Genomic DNA, 21,833 nt, shown 5'->3' on the forward strand with positions numbered 1-21,833 from the left:
GAGAGGGAAGTGGGGAGAAGGGGAGCTGGGGGGTCGGGGGGGGGGGGGGGGTGTAGCTGCCCTTGCAACCGCCACCACCTGGCCCTGCCCGGCCAGAGACCCACCAGGCTCCTCCGCTGCGAGCTACGGAGGCGGCGCCGCAACCGCCAACGTTCAAATGGAACCCGCGTTCAGCCAACCGCCAATGGCAGCGCTGTGCGTCACGGCGCACGCGGGGCGGGGCGGGGCTGGTCCCGGTCCCTCCCCTCCCGTCCCGTCCCATGAGGCGGCGCGGCAGCATGGAGGGCCGGCTACCGTACGACGACTTCCCAGTGGTGTTCCTGCCGCCCTACGAGAGCCCGCCCGCCTGGGTGCCGCCGCATGAGGTGCGGGGATGGCGGCGGGAGCAGAGTGGGATTGGGGTGGGGGGTGGTGGAGCAGTGGCAACCCGGGGCGGGCAAGCGGCGGGGGTCGGCGGCCCGGCCCGGGGTGCGCGGCAGAGCCGCCGGCTGACGGGCGCCGCCGCGTTGCCTTGCAGAGGGTGTACCACCCCGACTACAACAACGAGCTCACCCAGTTCCTGCCCCGCACCATCGTCTTGAAGAAGCCGCCCGGGGCGCAGGTGAGGCCCCGCCTAACACTGACCCTTCTCCCCCTGTCTGCGGGGTGCGCGGGTCCCTTCCGGTCGTTCCCCCTCTTATTCGGTTCACGGTTCCCAATGCCCTTCATGGCAAAAATTACTTGAAGCCGAGTTGCAGGCAACGTTCTGGCAGCGGGGTGATGCCGGGGCTGGTGCTGCTCCCAAGCGGGAGTGAACGGGGCGAACGCGGGTGAGGCAAAGAGATGTTCAGATGTGGGGATGTGGAGCTGATGGAGGACAGGAAGGGGGGAGGAACGCTTGGGGGTTCACGGCCCAATCTGAAACACTGGCAGTGGGAGGGATCCTGGCTCAAAGCCCGGGTTGTATTTCACTGCTGTTTTCTCCTACAGCTGGGCTTCAACATCCGGGGAGGAAAAGCCTCGCAGCTGGGGATCTTCATCTCTAAGGTGTGTCTGTCCTGCCATTTCCTTACCTGTGGCCTGGCTGTTCCCTTGGGTGTTGCTGAGCCAGCTGGGTGTGCAGGGAGACTGTCATATGAGTCTCTTAACTCAACAGCTGTAATTTGCCATGCACCAAGCAGCAATCAGACAGTCCTGCAGCATTGCCTGATCTCTCGCCAGCACACAGAGCATTGATGCTGCACTGCAGTACCCACTGCGCTCCATCCTCTCCTGTCCTATAGATGGGCACCATGGGGAGGCTCCGGAGCTGGGCTGTGCAGAAGGGGGAGCTGTGGCACGGGCTGTGCCATGGGTCACTGCTGTTGTCCCTGCTGTTCCCCTCACAGGTGATCCCCGACTCAGATGCACACAGGGCTGGGCTGCAGGAAGGCGACCAGGTGCTGTCAGTAAATGATGTGGATTTCCAGGATATTGAGCACAGCAAGGTGAGCACTCCTGCAGCTGCACTGCTGGAGCAGGGACAGGATGGGGAGGAATTGTGCGCGCATCATCTCCTTCCGCTCTCAGTCTGCACCAATTGAGCTGGTGACACCACAAAACTGATGCATTCCTCTTTCTCCAGCCCAGTCTGGTCACTGAGCAACTCTTTCTGGTTTCAGGCTGTGGAGATCCTGAAGACAGCCCGTGAGATCACCATGCGTGTGCGTTACTTCCCCTACAGTAAGTGCCCTCCCTAAGAACATTCAGATTCTGAGTGAAGGATAAGACTGTATTAGTGCTTGGTTTGTGTACCTACGAAGTTCATAGATATAATGGAGGGGGAGGAAGGTCAGGTAAAGCCAAACAAGGATTCTTTATGAGATGGAAACTGACCTTCAAGTGAAGAAAGAAGAAAAATAGAGAGCAGAGGAAGAGACTTCAAACTTTTATTCTTAATGCCCTAAAATAACTTGAAATGAGTGGCTGGGGTGCAAATACTACTTTAAAGCCAGCTGCTACCCAAGAGGGTAGCAAACACTGTCTCTACTTAGTGAGGTATAAATGGAATATATTTTCTCCTGTCACATTTTTGCTAATTCCATCTTGCCATCAGCAGCCAGCTCTCCTGCTCTTTCAGCTTTGCCTTTCCCTTCCAGATTACCAGAGACAGAAGGAAAGAACTGTTCACTAGCAGGCAGCTGTCTGCTGGGTTTCCAGAGGGGCCATCCTGCTAAGAACTCTCCACTACTTTTCCTCAACATCTGAGATGACATACCACATTTCAGCTGTCACTGGAGGTACAACTGTTCTGTTGGCTGCGCAGGCATTGGCTGTTTCCTGCATGGAGGGATACCAGTGGAATCTTATCTAGTTGGAAGATGGATGGGGCTTTAGTCTGTACTCCTTGAACTGGGTGTTGAAACAAGCTGCTGAAGATGATGTGGAAGTGGGTACCAGAGGGCAGCTTCTCCGGCAAGATCTGTGTTTCTCTTCTAGCACAACTTGAATTAAATGAGGGCACTGCTGGTTCCGGATCCAACCCTCATTACTAGATACTAGGCAAGAGGGTATGAGCATGCTGGAGCACAGCACAGCCTTTGTCCTCCAGGAGTTCAACCTGTTCACTTTTCTGGTACCATGAAGTTCTTTCCTTCTCTACTGTCCTACCTCTGCTACTCCCTACTGGGTTTACTCTGGACTCAAGAACAGGAGAAAAATCCACTCAAAACTCAGTTCACATTATCTCGCTGCACTAGTCTGCCAAGGCAAGTTTGTACCTCTGTGCTGCTTAGCCACCTCCCACACTACAGGACCAAGATGCTTGCAGCATGTTTGTGAACTGCTGTAGGTGCTTGACTGGGTTCCTCCCAGGGCAGCATCTGCACAGTTGAGGGTTTCATTCACTGAACCTGCTTTCTTCACTTGGCATAGTCCTGTCGTGTGCTACTCCGCATGGTAGCACCACATACTAAGTGGTATCAGGACAGCCCTTGCGCCGTGGCTGCCTGTGTGGTGGTTTCTGCTTATCTGTAATAACTGAAATAATAAACAGTACAGCAACCAGAGTTCATTCTGTTCCCACTCAGGCTGTCTGTGTGGAGGGTTGGTTGTTAACACCCTCAGCACTACTCTGAGAAGTGCTGGGTGGACAGTCAAGACAAGGCTTGGCTTCAGTTGCTCTTGCAGCCTGTGGGAGGAAAGCATGGGACCCATATGACATGCAGCTCTGGTTTAAGGCTGTTCTTCCACCCACTCAGCTGGAAGCCAGTCCTTGATTTTAACCTGGAGCACTGCTTCAGCACTATCAGGAGCAAAAGCTGCAGTGGAGGATTGTGTCTGTGGTGCCACAAACAGCTTGCTTGGGATGGTGAAGGGTAGTAGCCCTGATACAAATTCAGCACTACCAGCAAGCTTGCTCTTAGCTCAGTTGCTGGCTAGAAAGCTGAGCCAGGCTGAAGCAGAATGAAATACACTAGAAAAGAAACTCCAAACAGCAAAATTAGCTTTTCTACCAGGGAAAGCATTCTGGAAGCCCCACTGTAAGATGTAGGAGCTCTTCTCTGGGGCCAGGCCTCTGTGTCCCCTGGGATGTTCACATCTGCAGTCTCACACCAGTTTCCAGCATTTATATGTTCCTTGGGGGAGGGTGCTCAGGTTGCAGCAAGGCAGCCTCCTACTGGTCCAACTTCCCTTCTCCCCGTTGTGCCGACATGCCAGGGAGGTGGTCAACTCCCAGCCCCAAAGCCAGCTCTGGTCTCTGCCTGGTGGAAAACACAGTGATTGAATGCACATGTCAGGCTTTCAGCACACAACCCGACTGCTGAGGAGCCAAGAGGCATCTTGAACTCTGCAGGAGACTGCAAATACAACCTCAACATTCAGTCTGTTCATCCTGCTTCTGAGCAGTCCCTCACAGGAGCTCCAGGGAGATGTCCCCTGCCCAAGGCCGTTTCGTCCCTTCCATTACTCAGAGGTAATTAGTTGGGTGCTTTCACAGTCCTCTTACTGACCCTGGGACTGGCTGTTGGCAAACAGGCAAGAGTAGATTCTTTGTCCAACATACCTGACACGAGTGTAAGTTAACTGACAAAGCATTAATGGGATTTGCACTGGCCACCACAGTCAATTTTATCCTCCAGAACTAGAAGGGCAAATAGCAGTTACTGATTCCTGATGGTAAAACAACAGGTCCAGGAACATTGGATAATTTTTACCAACTTGCAAAACAGGCCAAAAGTCATGAGGACTGGAGCAGATTTATGTCAGTGAATTAAGTCCCTGGCCAGGGAGGCAGACTGGCAGAGATACTCCAGGTAGCTTGACCTGGAGCAAAAGCCCTTCTCCCACTATACTCCCAAAGCCACGCTCAAACTCTCAGCTCACCCTTCTTCCACCCTACACCACACCAGACAGCCTTGCCAAACCTACAAGTGAAATATGCAGAGGCATCACAAGGCTCCTCTTCAGCAGCAGGACAGCAAAGGTGTTGGTGAAATAACTTTATTTAGTGTGATACACGGCTGTGGTCAGACAGTCCATACTCATAGTAATAGTCACACTTACTCAGCTAACAGCTAGGAGACAGCAGGGCCAGACACACACTCAATATTATACACATCCATAGAGAAGACAGTGGGAAGTGACCTATTTCATTTCACTAATTACTCCCCACCATTTAACTTAGGGTCTCCTCCCTCCCTCCCCCCAGGTCCGTGACTGAACAACACAACAGCAGGGCAGTGCACACCTGCCTGTGAGAAGGGGACAGCAAAACCTGGTCTACAGCAGACACGGACACACCGACAAACATCAGCAATTCCCACACAACAGGGGTATGTACAGAGGAGGGGATTGAGCTTCCCGGACCAGGGGAAATTGGGGGAGACACTCCAGAGTGAAAGGGGAAACCACAACCCAGCTTCCTCCTGCAGGCCAACTCACCCAGAGTGGAAGGGACAGGGGAACAACAGGTCCGTCACCAGCAGTGAGGGGACACTAAGCCAGGTCCCAGCTAAGGCTGCCCCTTCCCCTCCGTTGAGGGCCTGCCAGCTTCAAAGTGCACATGCTGTGTCAGTGACTGACGGACATCTGCTGGGGGAGTGTCACCACCACCAAATACTGTTGTCCCCACCTGTCACACCATGGTCTGTTGCTCTCCTGCCCACTAGCATCCTCCCTGTCAACATGACAGGCTGGGTGATGAAAAGAACAGTGGATGGCTTTCCACCATCCAACTGTTTTATTCTCCTCTCTTTCAACAGACTTACTGGCTTGTGGTTAGGATAGATGGTTAAAAAAAACCCCAGGGCTCTACTAACAGAATCAGGAACCAGGGGCAGGGGTTAGAGGATTTATTTCCCAACCTCCAAGGTCAAAAAGTGAGATCAAAATTCACCTCAGCAGCATACAATCCTTCACTCCTCCACCTGGGTCCGACAGTAGATCCCTGCCACTGCTCATCTCAGCTTTGGCAATGTTGCAGCTTAGAAGTACCCCAAAAGTGAAGTGGCTACTAGCCCTATTCCCAGAAGCCTACTACAAACGGTGAAGCAGCTATGTGTATGACTTCATCAAGCACCAACCTAGGCATTAGAGTACAACAGCCCTCACCGGCCTTCAGTCTGCTGCAGCTCTCCTGGCTCCACGTGAAGAATCTGCCATCCTATGTTACAAGGAACAGGAGAACAGAAACCAGAAAAGGAGCCTGAGCAGCATCCATGGCTCTTACGGTAGGTATTGCTCCTGTAGTGATGGATTTCAGGTAACTGCTCACTTTTGCTGTAGACAGACAGGACCCAGGTCTCTACAAACCACCCTGAGGGTCTCTTCTCCACCCAGCCTCATGCTGTGAAGCCTCTATACCCTCTTCGTTCCCCACATCTGACAGCAAACACTCACCAAGCGCCAGCATCCTCTGGATGGGAAGATAATCCAACTGAGCAGAGTGGTCTGTGGGATGTCTCTGCTACACAAATGGAAGCAACAAGGCCAAAGCTATCAGAGTTTGGGGTTCTCCAGTGCTGTGTGTGACAGAAGGGGCAAAACTCAGAAGTCATGAGCAAGAGTTAGCCAAGATCATCCACAGAAAGGAGAAACCGAGGAGCTAATACTGTGTGTGCCCTGCAGGAAGCAAAAGCCTAGAAACAGATAACCTGTATTATCCAAAAAAGGCAAGGCCAAGTCAAACTGACCTGTTTAAAAGGAGCAGCCTTTCAACAGAGGAAGTGGGGATGCAGGATAAAGACAGGGCTGGAGTGGCCAAGGATGCAAGGCAGTGAGGAAGGTGGAAAGCCTACCCCCAAGCTTTATTCTTGTCTTCCCTAACTTGGTGGGTTTTCCAATTGCATTCACAAGATATATCTGAGCAGAGAGGCTCGAGGTGGAAAAGAGAGGGAGGAGGAGAGGAAGAGAGGGACTGTAAAGGGCACCACAGTGCCAAAGTGCAACAACATAAAAGAAAAGAAAAGACAGGACACTCATTCTGCACTCAGGGCTCATACCATGCAGTAAGAGGGGCGGCCGGGGCTGCTCCCCACCAGTAAACAGGGAGTTCGCTCGCTTTAGTAGATTGGTTTTTCAGCCCACAGAGTAGGGTTGCCAATGAGCAGTGATGTTCTTCAGTGAGACTGGCCGGTTGGGGAATGTGCTGCTACAGAACGGGCCTGTTAGCAGGAGCACCCGCTCTCCGTTACTGGCTGCTCAGGAGGTTTCTCTAGTTTGATATCAATCACTGCAGGAGACAAGTGAAGGAAAACCCCCGGTTCAAGGAAAAACATGAAATAAAGAACAGAGAAAAGTATCAGTATCTGAAAAGCCTGTTAGGTGGCCCTTCTTGATAGGGGCCAGGGGTATAGCAGAGCATATCCTGCCTACAGGATTAACTTCAAAACCCACAGACTGTATGTCAAGACTACTTAGAGGTTAGAGCTGAGTCAGGCAGGTTGGCACACAAGACAGCCCTGTGTAAAAAAAGTATGGTGTTTTAAATCCATGCAAATTTCTATCCTAAGCTTAAGTGGAGAAAGCAAAACTTGTGCTTGCCATTATGAATAGCTGTGTATGTTTATACACAGACGATCAGGATCCTCAATTTATGACCACAGGTAAGCACCACACTACAGTGGCTGTTCCAGCCCCATCTCTGCAAAACCCCAGTAAGGCTCATCCCCAAAATGTGCCAAAAAGTCAGTTAAGGCCAACCTATCAAATGATAATTGTAAAATTCTACGAGAACAGGGTAAGTTACTGCTGAGAAAGCAAGGATACTGTCTTCTTTGCTCTTCTCTGGTGTGCTGTCCATCCCAGGTAAGGCAGCAGCCACGCGGCGGAAAAGCTGAAAAGTGGTAATAGGAAAGTTGAAGGCTTGTCAGAAATAAAAATTCACGTTAAAACACACTGCTCTGCAGCAGGTCTTGGAGCCAGTGTTGTACAAACTTGTTAAGTGGGTACTTTAGCAAGCAAAGCAATGATTGACAAATGCCACAAGAATTTTACCTGAGAAATTTACTAAATAAAGGCTTTATTAAAGCAGTTATTCAATTCCTACAAAACATTTTGTTTTATTTTACCCGTTTCTGCTTGGACAGAACATGAAATTAATCTGTAGCAGTTCTTGCAGGGACATGCAGAACAACCCCCTCCTGCTCTAAGCAAGAATATCATTTGCCATTTCCGGCCTCAGCTGCTTCTGCACACAGCAATGTCACACAGCCCAGCTCAGGACTTCTGATGACCTACCTCAAAAGAGACCAATGGTTTAAAAAGTCTATGGAATACCTGAGGTTTTACAGCTCATCTTTTCAGTTAACTCTTGCTGTGAACCAGCCATTTCTGAGCAGAACAGCTGGCTCATGTGAACTGGTTTGAGCTATGAAGGATGCGCTAAGGGCTGGGAAGGGCTATCACAACCCCCCATAAAAAAAAAACAACAAAAAACCCACCAAAAAAAACCCCAGAAAAAGGTTTTGCATAATTGTTCAAGTCAATGCTTAGAGCTCCTCCTGCTGACACGAATGCAGCAGCTAACACACTACGCACACTACCAGGCAGCTAGGTGAGAAGTGCTGCACATAGCACAAGAGGAATCATCTGCTAATGATTATTTTCGCACAGTAGCTTGGCAGGGATTCCTCATCTACCCCTCCAAATTGTGTTATCTGGAAAATACAGCTGCTGAGGTACCATCGAGGTGCTGCAGTTAACATCCTTTTTTTCACTGCAAACACCCGCCAGGCAAATAAAGCAGCCAAGTTAGAACCAAAGACTAAAGTGGTTCCTTGGTCTTCAATCCAGAACAGCCAAAAGAAACAAACCCAAAGTTCCCTTGTACCATTGTGAGGTGCTCCTAACCAGCTGATGTACAGCAAACTGGTATGCTTCCCAGTACACCAGCAGCACTCATGGCCGCTGCAGACCCCTGCACCTTACAGCTGCCTTATTCCCAGTGTTCTGTCACACTTCAGAACGACTGCTGAACTAGTTTCTAGTTCAGGAACTATAAGATCACAAGCTTATAGCAAGAAGCTATGGATGCAAACTAAAATACAAGAAATCCTGATTAATGGTAAGGAGCAAGACGCATTTCAGTTCATTGTTCATTCATATTGTTCAGCTGACACTGAACGATACAACCAAATATCCAATGGAGCACAAACCCCAAGCAGAAGCATATGCATAGAGAGCAGTGAAGTACAGACTTCCTGACTTTAGAACAGAACATTGATCTACCTGTTTCACATTGTATCCAGTCTTTGCACTGGTCTCAATAAACATCACATTCAGCTCTTTGGCTCTCTGTTCACCTTCTTCTGTGGTGATTTGCCTGGAAAAAGATGCAAACAAGCAGACAGAAAGAACAGACAGGAAGAGTTAGATATCTGTGACTGAGCTGCTCTTCAGCAGTGGCCTGCTTCACCACTCTTACAGGAGTGTACAGTGCACCAAGGGAGACCTCAAGACCTCTGTCTTTAAGAGCCCAGATCCTGCAGCTACAAATGAATCAACCTCAGGTCATTTACCCAGGGAATACCTGGACTTATGACTATTAATAACAGATGACCAGCACAGGATTAAGTTTGTGCAGTACATTTGAGCCTCATTCACAGCATTCTTAAGGGAAGCCCCACACACTGCACCAGACACAAAAAGCAGTTTCCAAATAGAAAGGAGTTCCATGAGGTTACAGAAAGGTTTCAGAAAGGCTCTAGCAGCAAGACAGGGCAGCAGCAAGTGCCAGGCTGCTGGTTGGGAGCAAGCACCTGCAATTGCATCTCCAGTCGACACCCTGTACATACCTGTTTCACATTATATCCTGCTTTAGCACTGGTTTCAATATACATCATATTCAGTTCTTGGCCTTTTCTCTCACCCTCCTCTATAGAAACCTGTCTACAGTAATGAGAACAAATCACAGAAAAGAAAAACCAGAACAAAGAAAAATAGTCCAAAAATGATAAAAAGAAAACTGCAGGAAAAAAAACCCAGCCACCAACTGGAGCAACATTAACAGGGAAGTAAAATATAACAGGCTGCACCAAATAAGAACAGTGCTATTTTTAGCTCAGCTTTTTGGCCTCAAAACTTAACTCACATCATCACTTCACCATAGATGAATGGCTTCCAACACACTATTCTATTTCAAAAAATGTGACTAGGCCCAGGCTGACACTGTGGCTTTGTCCAGCCCTAAAAGGCCCAGTATTTCAGCCTCCCAGAAATCTAACTCCCTTTTAAAATAAGACCAAGGCAGCTTCTTTCACTGGTACCTGCATAGAGACTGTAATTCCAAATTCTAGCCTAGACCAGGACTACTGTTACTTACATGAAACTTTTAAAATTAGAATTTCTAGTGCTACATGAACTCCAACTGTAGCTACGATTCAATATTCTGTTATTTTTAATCCTTATGGCAGTGCTGGACCACACTACTTCGTTTATGGACTACCAGGAAATACTCCAAGGCTGAAATGATCCCATTTGGTTTTCCAGTTCCACATGAAACTCCATTTGGATAGAAATTAGAAAACTTCAAATCTAAATGCCAGCTTATTCAGTTCGGGAGCTGCAGTTATTTCATACTCCCAGGAGGGCATAAGAGATACTTAGACATAAGAGACACCCAGAACTGGCTCAAGTAGAACACGCTGGATTTTGCTCTTCTGCAAGCTGGTTTCAGAGATTAGACTGAGGTGAGTTCTTGCCACCTGGAATTCAATCCAAATCAGCTATACACATTTTTTATCATAGTTCCGAAGCTCTGAGCACCAAGTTTTACTACTACTTCTAAAGTGAAAGGCACTGAGAACAGCCTCCCACTGGAAGTGGGGAAAAGCCAGTAAGACTAAGGTGGTCTGCGTGGAGGACACAGAACCCATTTCTGTAAGAACCACTGGTATAAAGCCCATACACAATGGCCAGTCAGAGCCTAAGTTTATCTTTTCCCACTGACTCAACCCCCTTGCTGGTATTAGAATTGGCTATACTTTTGCTGCTAGGCACTGCAAACTCAAAACTAACAGCATGACTTGTGCAGGGAACAAAGGGCAAAACACATCTCCTGACCCCAGTTTGTGCAGCCAGGGATGCTGGGTATTGTCTCACATAAGCATTTGGACAACACCAAAACCACAAGGAAAAAAAAAAACACCACCACATCACAATACATTCTGAAGCAATATATGTACACTGCAGGAGTGAACAAAATAAGGGTTAGAATTTAAAACATGGCAGCATCAACGAATGAAACAGTCATTTTGATGTGCCTAGCGGGCACATCATCCCAAGAAACAGAGGAAACAAACAGGCAGTTCAAATAATACTGCAAGTTTGGTCTGAGAAAACAATTATGTTCCACCTGTAAGGCTTTTCAAGCTGCTAGCTTTTGATAGAAATGTTTCATGAAAAGCCAAAGGATAATGGTCTGATTTGTAAGACCTCACTTAGCTGTGAGATCCAGCTCTTCCCCAGTCCTACCTTCTTGAGATGCTTTCTTTTGCATCAGATAAAGTTTCCCCATTGTTTCAATACTTCCCATGTCCTATGACATATGAAGCACACATTTCAGAGTGCCCAGTGTACACAAAGATGTTTCAGTTTAAAGTACTGGGACTGTAAGGAACTGCACAGCTTACTCCATCTTCCCCCTTTGCCAATTACTACTGACACTAATCATTCAAATAAAAACCTTTCCTTATCTACACTCTTTCTGATGTCTTCAGAAAGAATGAAAATCTCCAAAAACATTAGACAAAATTTTTACCAAATCAACAATCAAGAGAAGAATCTGAAATAGAAACACAGACTTCTAAGAAGCCATTACATTGATTACATTGCTTGAAGTGGTGGTGTAGGACTGAATTTTAAAAGCCAAATGCTTTACTATGTCCAATGTGTCCCAAAACATTCAGTCCATGTGATTTTAAGAGTCTAATTAACTTTTTATGTCTCCTGGGGAAATTTGCTTTTGCTAATTTAGTTTTCTCACACATCCACAACAAGTTTCTGTTAGGTGTGACATGAAATTTACACTCAAAGGGAAACCTTTTATACTGATACTGTAAAGTTCATGCCGCCTCTTGTATCAAGAAAAGGCTGTACTGTGAACTTACAGCTGCATACACAGAGTCATGTAAATAGGATCATTGAAAAAAAAGCACATTTACTTGCTTCTGCAAGACACCTTTCTGTCTTTATCTCAGCATGGAAAGAAAAAACAGACAAAATACACTATTGAGAAACATGGTATAAAGATACTTCAAGGATATTTTTTTTTCAGGTTGTTTTGCTTTAACCAGAACTATTTGTAGAATAGCGAAAGGATGTAACTTTGCATACGCTGAAGCCAGAAATCTGAATTTCATGACAAGCTTTTTATGCTTTGCTTAAATCCATGACTGTTTTGAAGACAGACTAGTTGGACACTTTGACACTGGTCAGGGCAGCAAGGCTGCCAGCCTCCCTCCATTACCTCTTGTCTGCCAGGTCAGTTTTGTTCCCCACCAACATGATGATGACATCGCTCCCTCTCTCTGTCCGAACGTCATCAATCCACTTGGAGGTTTGCTGGAAAGAATTCAAGTCTGTAGGGAAGAAATAAAAGGCAGTGCTGAGGATAAAACTTATTTTCAGAGAGGGAGAATGCTATGCCTGTACTCAGGTGCTCCGAATCTCCCCACACCACATAGAAATGACCCATAAATTGTTATCTGCTCAGACAGAAAAACAGGGCTGGGGAGAAAGGGGGGAACATTCCTAATGTTAATCAACTTTTTTGCAGAACTTCTGGTTGTAACTTATTAGTTCTGCTAACATGTAGTATTTCAAATAATGAGACACCAAAGCATCACTCACTTGTAATGTCATAGACTACCACAGCAATAGTAGAGTCGCGGATGTAGCTGGGAATGAGACTGCGGAAACGCTCCTGGCCTGCCGTGTCCCAAAGCTGCAGCCGAACCTGCTGGTACCAGGCCAGAGAGAGCACAGAGAAAGAGAGAGACAGCAAGAGAGAAGAGAAAGGAGGAAACTGTCCTTTAGAGAAAAGGCCATTTCTGGAGTCAACTGTATGCAGCTCCATGTGAGAAGCTGAAGGCTGACCTTGTAATCTTGCCCCAAATATCCAAACATCACAGAATTTGGCTTTTCTGACGCTGTGTGTAGATTATTTGCTTTAATTACCTCCTTCGATTGTCCAGATGTTCTGCTATTCCCAAAGAGGTTAATTCTACTACCTCATTACTGACAGAAGTAGCTAGTAAGTCATACACAGCTGGTCTTCCTGGTTCACCCAAGGTTAAGATTGGGGTCTCCACAGGACTCCTAGGCTAGGGCATCAAGACTTTTTGAGGCAATTCCCACGACAGACATGCAATTCCCTCAGCCCATACACCATGTGGTAAACCAGCACCCATTCTCCAGTTATCAAGAATTCAGAAGATGGCAATGGGATTTTCGTGCAAGATTAGGGCAATCAGTAACTTAAGCTCCAGCAGATGTTATACACCGTAGCCTTCATGTGACACAGAGGGCATCAGGTTCTCACTTTTCAGATAAGCACAAGAGTCAGAAACACCACAAATGCTATGAGAGGTACAGTTCGTTCTCAAGAGCTGTGCCCAAACAAACTGACCTACTATATACAATAGCTCTAAGGTCTGGTACCTGCCTATTTGAAAGAGCAATGGTCAAAACATGCCCAACTACCACAGTGAATGCTAAACAAAAGCTTTTCACAACTAGGAGTGATACCATTTCCTTCCAAGTCATTACCCCACGCAGCTAGCTCTGCAAGCAGTGCTACACTACCAGAAAACAAGACTGCTGTTGGCATTCTCAACAGGCAGGAGTTTCATGGAAGGGCAGATACCAGTTCCCAGCTCAATGACACAAATTGGTCAGATGTGCTCACAAAGCCACTTGTTCAGCAGTGAGGGAGAACAGCTGAGCAGCACAGAACAGCAGTTAATAAGGCAGCTTGTAGGAGCCTGGCTACACGGGGGAACACAGTCTCAGATGGACTGGTAATTGCTTTGTTTAGAAGAAAAATAGAAGCTGGACAGAGTAACATCTGCAAAGTGTCTTGCTACCAGCAAATTCAAAACATCAGGGTAGGCAGATCCAATGCCCTGGGGCTTAAGGAAGGTTAAGGCTTATAGTTAAAGCAATTAGCTCATGCTTCATTTTGAAGCTAGCCTTGATTGCAGTAGCAAAAGTCAAGGCTCTTTCCTACCCCAAGCAACTCAGGGTGACAAACTCCGATACTGGACAATACTACACTTGTGCTGGAAGATCAGACTGATAATGACAGCTTCTGGACTTCTGGACTTTACAACAAGCTTCCACATAGTCTCCAAGACATTGCTGCTACACTAGACTATGCAGCCAGAAAGTTTACCAAGGTGGCGAATTAAATACTCCAACCTTCACTTGCCTTCAAAAAGGCAACTAGAGGAAGTACCACAGAGCTGGGCAAGAACCGGCCCTGGTAATCTTCTTGTAGTGAAAGGTAACACTATTTGAGGGCTTCAGCTATGCAGTTACCATGCAGGCACCCCTGAGGTGACCTCAGAAAGCTGCAGGATTTCTGTGACTTCTCATTTCTAGAAGTCAAAGTTTACATGCACCCATTTTGGAGGGGAAGGAAACCCACTCAAACACGACAGTGTGCCAATGACCCCACCAGCCTGGAAAGGCTGGTCCTCAACCAACAAGGATTAACCCAGCCTATCTTAGAAACTAGGTAGCTTTGTTCAGAAAGGGGCCTGAAATGCAGTATGGGCTTTCCTCATGGATCTCTCCACAGGCCAGATGTGTATTTATTGTTAAGCTGTTGGGCAACCTGAAATGCGGTTTCTTTTCTTCTTCTCAGCTCCCCACATGCTAGGTAACAGCTTTTCTCCATTAGTTAAGAGTACCTTGCCTGGTACTTAAGTATGTCCTATGGGACTGTCCCTATTTTACACTTCTATGACCAGCAATGACTTACAGGAGGCTGTCTGAGGTTCCCAAACACAGTTAGCACTAAAGACAATGCAAACACATAGCTCTTTCAGAGTGGTAAAGGAAACCGTGTTTTCCTAATTGCACTATAGTGCTTACCAGCATCATGCAATCAGAAGTACATGAGCATGTTCCTTCAGTAACACAAGAAAACCAAAAGCCTCTCAGTCACTAAGAACAGAACAAAGAGCAGTAACAAGAAAAAAAACATGAAATTATCTGAAAAGATCAGACCATTACCAAAGTATGACGAGATTAGACAGCACTTGGTTTTGACATCTGGAAGCTGTTTAAGACTGGCAGGATTCTTCCACCTGCCTGGATAAACAACCTGTCACAACAGTGGGGAGAAAAGATGCCAAGCTCTGAAGCCTGCCAGTGCCTCATCTTGGTGAGTTCCCAGCATCAGCCATCACATGCACATCTCAGCACTCCCCAGACAGATCACTTTAGTTTTACATTAGTTTGCATGAAACCAGGAATCCTGACAGAGTTAACTACTTAAACTACAGGGCTGAGAGAAAGACAATGTAATTATCTGCCCTCAGTATGCAAGATAAATCCTAACAGAAGCCTATTACTTGTTAAGCATTTTAGTTAATCAAAGGGAAACAAAACCCTGGTCCATAAAGCCTCATGGTAACCTAGAATTTGTGACAGAATAAAGGTGGGCCAGAGGATTTCTTCTGCACTACGTTCTTTACTTAAGACTTTATCCACATGGTGTTGGCTCAAAGGTGTAATCCTGTCTAAATAATTCTGCTGATACTGTAGCTTAAAGGAAAAAGCCAGATAAAGTGGAATCAATAACAAGAAGTTATAATGGAATAACTGTATTCATATCTTCATATCTTATATTAAAACATTCATGCCAAGATTTACAGAGTATTTCCCTTCTAAGCTCATTTATTCTTTAGAAATTATGGTAGTTACATCTCTTTCAAGAGCTCTGTCGTAAGAGAACAAGAACTCACATGAATCACCATCTCTCTTCTTCAATGAAATGGGAACCTTGAATCCTCCTAAGCTGCTACTTAGCTTTTATTTAAATGATTATTGTACTATTTTACCTACTCTGACAGTGTTCCTTTGCTTTGGCATCTGAAGTTCTTACCTGTATTACCCCTCTAGTTATCCAGAAAGGAAAATACTCATTCTGAGGGCTTTTTTAAAACAAACAATAACAAACATATAAACCCAAAAACAAACTGCAAAACCAAAACCCCAAGCCAAAAGAAAACCCCCAAGTCCCCCACACAGACCAGAAAAACAAGAAAGCTTTTCAAAGGCTACCAATCACCTGACATTACCATCAGCACAGGCATATGAGAAATCACAGTCTCTACTCACCTACCTCCAGCTCCCCAGTTTCTGGATTATGGGATGGAGTTACCATTGGTTGTGGGGGAAGATGCTCAGCTACGTTCCCTCAGCCCATGAAACACTTACAGTCCTGGGGCCAAAGGCCTATCTTAGCTCTTTCCAGATAACATCACCACTTCCAAACATAAGAAGTACATGTAAAAAGCAAGGTCCCTGCAGTCACTCCAGCTCAATACCTACTTGTAATGTCAAAGACAATGACAGCCACAGCAGAGTCACGGATGTAGCTGGGAATGAGGCTGCGGAACCTCTCCTGCCCGGCTGTATCCCACAGCTGCAGCCTGATCTGGGAAATGGAAAAGCGCAGGGGAAGAGGAAAGGGGGAAGAGCAGGAAAAATGGAAAACAAAAACCAAACCTCAAGTGAAATAAAAATTAAAATTAAAACCAAAACAAGGCAAAAATAATGCAACAAAAGAAAAGTCAAAATGGAACAGAAATGTGAAAAGAGCCAACGACACTTCTATCCACATTCTCACAGCAGCCTCAGCCCAGCACGTCTGAGAAATCTCCCTCCCTCCACAGATCCATTAATAACTCACACATGCAAACACATTCTTCCACTTAATCATACACCCAAGACATCCCTAAAAGAGTACCTTCTCACACCATCTGTTAACGGGGGAAATAAGCATACATACCTCAGTGCATCCTGCCATGCCAGAGCTCTGGCTATACTGGCCACACAAGCAGACTACAGCCTACAGCTAGCTAGATGTGGTCACTTCCAACCATAAGGACATCACCCAGATATTGATTAACTCACTGGAGAACCTGATGTGGTGATATATAGTAGTGGGGTATAAGCCAGAAGAGCAAACACCTTCTAGACTGGCTTATCTTGTGCTGAAATTCAACAAGCCTGGGAAGATACTGAGTCACAGAAAAGGAAATACCAGGTCTTTAAAGAATGAGGTTGCAGCTATAACATGGGACCGGCAGCCTGACAGCCAGGACTGAGGACAGGGTGTCTCGTGGCCTCAGTTCACTTAATGCCACAGGTTCCACTGCACTGGCAGTGTGCTGGAAACAGCATGCTTAGAGCTGCCCTCTGCGGGAAGCTGCTGGAGGCAGTTTTGAAGAACCAAATTCCAGTATATTTCCCCTTCTTCTGGCTAGTACATGCTAAACAGGCCATTCTTAGCGCTGAGTGATCTAGCACAGGTGTATCTTCAGGATATATTATTTGGTGTAAGGACATATCAAGTATCGCAAAGCACACACTGCAGTTAAGAGGCTCAGCATTCAAGCCTAGCAGTCAAAGCCTATTGCAGAATCTTCCCAGCTTGTGTGCTTGTATTTGTCCCTCCTTTTATCTTCATTCAAGACCTCTCCTTTGTTTATACAGGCTTTATGAGCTGTGGACCACTTACATAATCAAGAAACTAGCAGTATGCCCAATGAATATGGTATTGGGATAGCAGGCCAGCAGGTGAATGACATCCTGACCTATGCAGCCAAAAGAAATCAAGACTACCCTGATGGAAACAGAATACAGGCATTCCAAGGTGCTTTCACAGGTCTCAAGCAGCATTTCCAGGACCTTTTTCTTCTGTTACTGCCAGTACCATTGAAGAATGTTACCCAAGCAGTTTCTCCCAAAGATTAAGCCAAGGGCTTTCCTAACAGTGAATTACTGGCAAGATGGCAGAGAAGCACTTGGGAAACTCACCACACACACTGGGCTGAGACTTCCTCGGAAGCAACAGACCCAAAGCAACACAAACGACTTCTATTGCACCACTGGTCCCTTCCTTCCCGCAACAGCATCACACTTCTTAGCCAGTAGTAAAACTAGCAAAAAAAGGCAAGTACCAGCAAAACACGAATTAATGAAAAGACAAATACTGAAAGACAGGAAAGGGATGTGAGGGATCTCTTTGTGCAAAGAGGAATCTCATGCAAGCTAAATCCAAAACTGTTTCATCAACAGTACATTAGAACTGTATTACAAAAGGAGCCTTCCTACAAGAAGAAACTACACCACTGCTGGTAATCATGAAAGACTTTCAGACCTGTAACTGCCTCGACCCTGCTCAGACCCATTTATACAGACAATCCCAGAGGCAGAGCTGCAAATTCTAGAGGCAAACTACACTTAAAGTAGATATAACAGACAGCCCATTTCTTGGGATATGGACATTAGCTTACCCCAGTTTTGCATGAAAGATTTTTACTTCATTCTAGAGGTATCAGATATGAACAAACATTGGAAACAAGGAAAGCTGGTCAGTGACAAAGGCTGTCCCTCTGAAGGCTGCTGTGGGATATTAGCAGCTGTTGGAGGAATGGACAGTGGAATAGTATGCACAGTAACCACTGCTCCCAGGACTGCAGTTGCCATGTTATCACAGAGATGCCTCACTTACCGTGCGGTCTTCCAGATACATCGTTTTTGACAGGAAATCAATTCCAATGGTTGCCTGGAAAGAAGAAAAGCATTAGGAACTGCAAGCTTCCTTCCAGCATCTGCAAATCAGAGCTGTCTACAAAAACTCTCAGAAATGTTCACCAACTTACAATTAAGCTGCTGAAGTCATCTGCCTTCAATGCAGCTGATAACAACAAAGCAATCTGAATACCTGCACCATTGTCATTTCATAGCATTCTTCCAACACTTCTCAGCTGCACAAGAACCTCCGAGTCTTGATTTTAGCCTCAGACATTCATGCATCTTAACACAGATCACACCTGAACTGGGATCACCTTCTCATCTGGTCTACCACAATTCAGTCTGGAAAGAATTCTCTCACTAGGAATATCCAAAAGGTAAAGCAAATTACAGATATAAATTGTGGGCAACTGTGCTGAAGGCTTAAAAGCAATGTTTATTCGGGCTTTCCATTTCAGAATGTGCTTCCTTTCCAGTGACATTCAGATGCTTCATTTCACAGCTCCTTCCAGTCACGTTTCTATTGCTGCACAGCAATTCTGGTACAAAGACATTTAAAGTAATTTACCAAGCTAGCTGTGCTCCCAGGCACTTAAATCAAGCAGATGTCCTATCATAACCCTGGGAACCAAGAGACAGGTTACTGATGTAACAGATTTTAGTATTTTAGACAGACTAGCTCTGGTCCTAACAAACACAGGGAACATTTAACGTGTTCTAGAAGGTCTTCATTAGAATGTGAACCATTTAACATTAGAAGAGACCACAACATTCAATTTCTGTAGTAAGTAGCAGCCAGAACACAGTTTGTAACAACTGTAATAAGCAGATAAATCTACAAGAGCACCCTTCCAAGGGCTGTTCCAGTGAATGAGTTGTCATGAGGAAAACAATCTTCTCTTCCTTTTTCAACTTAAAATAACCCAAATCTAAACCAGTAACTCTTTCTGGCCTTAACTACAAGGTAACACCCTAGTCTTATCTTCTTTAAAGATATTTGGTATTTCCTTTAAATACTGCCAAGTGCTTTTGACACAACTAATTCTTCCTGAAGTCTTCAGGCCTTACACATTTTCAGATTTCCATCTGCACCTCTTCATCTCTACCATACTCCTTCCCTGCCGAGACTTCATCAGCTCCCTCTACAGCCTTTTAGTTAAAAGAAGTAGTAAAAATAAAGGAAAAAAAAAAGAATATGCCATGCTGACTTCTTGCAGATCTATCTACACACTTTGGATTCAACCATTCCTACTTAAATGGAAAGCCTCTAAAGATGCCAGAGACCAAGAACGATCATAAGCATGTTTGTACCTTATTCATTCTGTTTCCTGAGACTCCCATATGCATTGTAAGGCATCCTGACCCTTGTGTTCCCTGTTCGCCACCCCATAAACCAATGTTTATCCCCCTTTTCCTCAAGGCTTCTCACACATATACAAAATCTAAACCTTGCTTCTTTTCTGTACACTGCCCTTCCAGGCATCATATTAGATGCTTGGGCTTAATTGTGAAGACTCATCTGCATTTCAAGGCACATTCCAACCTTACAAATGATACTGAACTGACAGCTCATGGGGAAATGTGCTTGGCCCTAACAGTTCTCACAGGCACAAATACTAATAGAGGGGGACAGATTTACACACACACATATACACATATATCAAAACCAAAACAAAACCAAACAAATCAAAACCAAAAAGCCACGCTCAAAACACTACCACATACCTGGTAAGTATTGTCAAAACTGTCATACATAAACCTGGTGATCAGAGAGGTCTTCCCAACTACAAAAGAAGAGAAAAATTACTTTCAAGCAGCAGTGGGAAAAAACCCAAACCACCACTGCTTTGGGACGAATGAATCAGAACGAAGCTGCCAATCTAAGGCCATTTCCCAGCCACCCCCTCCTGTGAAATAACCACCTAAGAAAGTCATTCACAAAATGACAGAACTATGTTAAACCAAATCAGTCTCAGTAGATCAAAAATAAATCATGACTATCACTTGATCCTCAAATTAGATATGTTGTGATGCATCTGATAAAGAACTATTGGTTTGCTTTAAGCAGGAAATAATCTGCTTCGTTACTCATATTTTGCTACTTATGTAATCACCAGGTCTAAGACTTACAGGCATAAACATCAAATCAATACACAGTGATGTCCTGGACACTGTTTAGCTGCCTCTGGCTGGATGGAAAAGCAACATTCAAAACTTATATCCTTTCCTCACAATGAGATTTTAGATAAATTTTGGTGGCTTGATTAAAAACTTCACATGTGCATTGCCAAATATTATCAAAAGACAAAGTGCAGAACTGACAAGAAAAAGGAACTAAAGGTAAGAGCTCAGATTCTCTCTCAGGAAGCTGTAGGAAGCCAAGAAAAATACAAAAGCCATGGATAAAAGAAGAGGGTAAATCACCCAGAAAGGTAGTGAAATTGTAACCACTAGGGAAGGTTAAAAACGGGTCATTCAAACGTCTATCAGCATACCCCTGATCCCACCTTGGTAAGGCAGGGGAATTAAGGCAACTTCTGGGAATTCCTCCAAAACCTACAGTTCTGGGACCGAGAAGGGGGGAAGCAATAAAAGATCTAAAGAGAACAATGCAGCAAATACCACCATTTCAAGAAAATTATACAACTCATCCATATATTGTGAAGGCAGGGGTACAAAAGAGTCAACTTCAGGTAAAACAAAACAAACGAAGCTCTAGGCCGCTGCACAACCACCGTTTTGCCATTTATTCTCCCTCCTGTACTTGCCATGCAGCCGGCGTGGACACGGCCAGAGATACAACACCCGGGGCGGAGCAGCAGCAGCCCGAGAGCCCCCCCCCCGACTCCTCCCCGCCCCGCCAAACCCCGCTGCGGGCGCACTGCGGGCCGGCCCCGGTAGAAGGCCCAGTCCCGATCAGCGGGAAGCCAGGCCCGCGGGGAGCCAGCGCGGTGAAGGCGGGAGCCCCGGGCGCTCACCAGGCCCTCGCCTCCCTCCGACGGAGGCGCAAGGCCGGACTACGGCGAAGCCGCCTCTCCCTGGGGCGGGCGCCCTCTGGCCGCCGCCTCCCGCGTGGGCCCCGGGCGGCTCGCTGCCGCCTCCCTCCTCAGCAGAGAAATGCGCTTGACGGTTCTGCCGCTGCCAGACCCTCACGGGTCCCCACCCAGCGGCCCTCAACGGATCCTCAGCCCCCTTCCCGCAGAGCCTTTAGCGCTTTCTGCCCCCAACACACACGCTCCGAGCCCTTATCGGCCGCTCGCCGCCGCCCGCAGCGGAAGGCCCGTGACGGCTCCTCACCTCCCCCCCCCCAACCCCGGCGCCAGGCCGCAGCCGCCCGCCGGGCCCCCGCCCCGCTCACCGCTCTGCTCGCCCAGGAAGACGAGCTTGAACTTCCTCAGCGGGTTCCCGAACTCGCCGCCGCTGCTGGGCGCGGACATGGCGGCGCGGGGGGGCCGAGCCGGAGCCGTGACTGAGGAGAAGGAGACACCGCCGAGCACACACCGGCACCACCGCCGCCCCGCGCGTCACGTTCACCAGCGTCACCGGAACGTCACCGCGCACCGCCTTCCCGGGGCGGGCGGTTGCCATGGCGACGGGAGCGG

General features: G+C 46.7%; 2 protein-coding genes across 8 annotated transcripts; one reads left to right on the forward strand and one right to left on the reverse strand.

Annotated features, from left to right (window-relative positions):
• The first annotated feature begins 248 nt into the window (after positions 1-248).
• On the forward strand, positions 249-3,031 carry PDZD11 (PDZ domain containing 11). The gene is made up of 6 exons (XM_061361948.1): positions 249-365; positions 518-601; positions 970-1,026; positions 1,368-1,466; positions 1,641-1,701; positions 2,118-3,031. Exons 1-6 carry the CDS (start codon positions 261-263, stop codon positions 2,150-2,152), a joined length of 441 nt encoding a protein of 146 aa, XP_061217932.1. The 5' UTR covers positions 249-260; the 3' UTR covers positions 2,153-3,031.
• A 1,414-nt stretch (positions 3,032-4,445) lies between these two features.
• Positions 4,446-21,794, reverse strand: RAB41 (RAB41, member RAS oncogene family). 7 transcript variants are annotated; one of them, XM_061361946.1, is made up of 9 exons: positions 21,590-21,743; positions 19,957-20,015; positions 18,209-18,262; positions 16,021-16,126; positions 12,310-12,415; positions 11,927-12,038; positions 8,689-8,782; positions 7,228-7,294; positions 4,446-6,691 (listed from the first exon to the last, which is right to left on the reverse strand). In XM_061361946.1, the coding sequence occupies exons 2-9, from the start codon at positions 19,980-19,982 to the stop codon at positions 6,627-6,629; spliced, it is 630 nt and encodes a 209-aa protein (XP_061217930.1). In that variant the 5' UTR covers positions 19,983-20,015; positions 21,590-21,743; the 3' UTR covers positions 4,446-6,626. The 7 variants fall into 7 exon arrangements, 5 of the variants coding, with proteins under 5 accessions (XP_061217930.1, XP_061217929.1, XP_061217931.1 ...); XM_061361945.1 differs by having other exon boundaries at positions 12,310-12,418; XM_061361947.1 differs by lacking the exons at positions 8,689-8,782; positions 16,021-16,126 and adding an exon at positions 9,255-9,348 and having other exon boundaries at positions 21,590-21,792.
• Positions 21,795-21,833: the final 39 nt, after the last annotated feature.

Source organism: Neopsephotus bourkii, unplaced genomic scaffold (assembly GCF_033783945.1).
Source record: "Neopsephotus bourkii isolate Nb327-2 ecotype Australia unplaced genomic scaffold, CSIRO-AGI_Nbou_v1 NB_1067, whole genome shotgun sequence".
NCBI lineage: Eukaryota > Metazoa > Chordata > Aves > Psittaciformes > Psittacidae > Neopsephotus > Neopsephotus bourkii.

Excerpts from the sequence above, each read along its gene's own strand:
- RAB41 (XM_061361943.1), bottom strand. The coding sequence starts at position 21,668 with ATGTCCGCGCCCAGCAGCGGCGGCGAGTTCGGGAACCCGCTGAGGAAG. Across the intron at positions 12,039-12,309 it reads GGTAGTCTATGACATTACAA|ACTTGAATTCTTTCCAGCAA; the intron begins GTGAGTGATGCT and ends TCTTCCCTACAG. Across the intron at positions 7,295-8,688 it reads CTGGATACAATGTGAAACAG|CTTTTCCGCCGCGTGGCTGC; the intron begins GTAGATCAATGT and ends ACCACTTTTCAG.
- PDZD11 (XM_061361948.1), top strand. The coding sequence starts at position 261 with ATGAGGCGGCGCGGCAGCATGGAGGGCCGGCTACCGTACGACGACTTC. Across the intron at positions 366-517 it reads CCTGGGTGCCGCCGCATGAG|AGGGTGTACCACCCCGACTA; the intron begins GTGCGGGGATGG and ends GTTGCCTTGCAG. Across the intron at positions 1,702-2,117 it reads TGTGCGTTACTTCCCCTACA|ATTACCAGAGACAGAAGGAA; the intron begins GTAAGTGCCCTC and ends TTTCCCTTCCAG.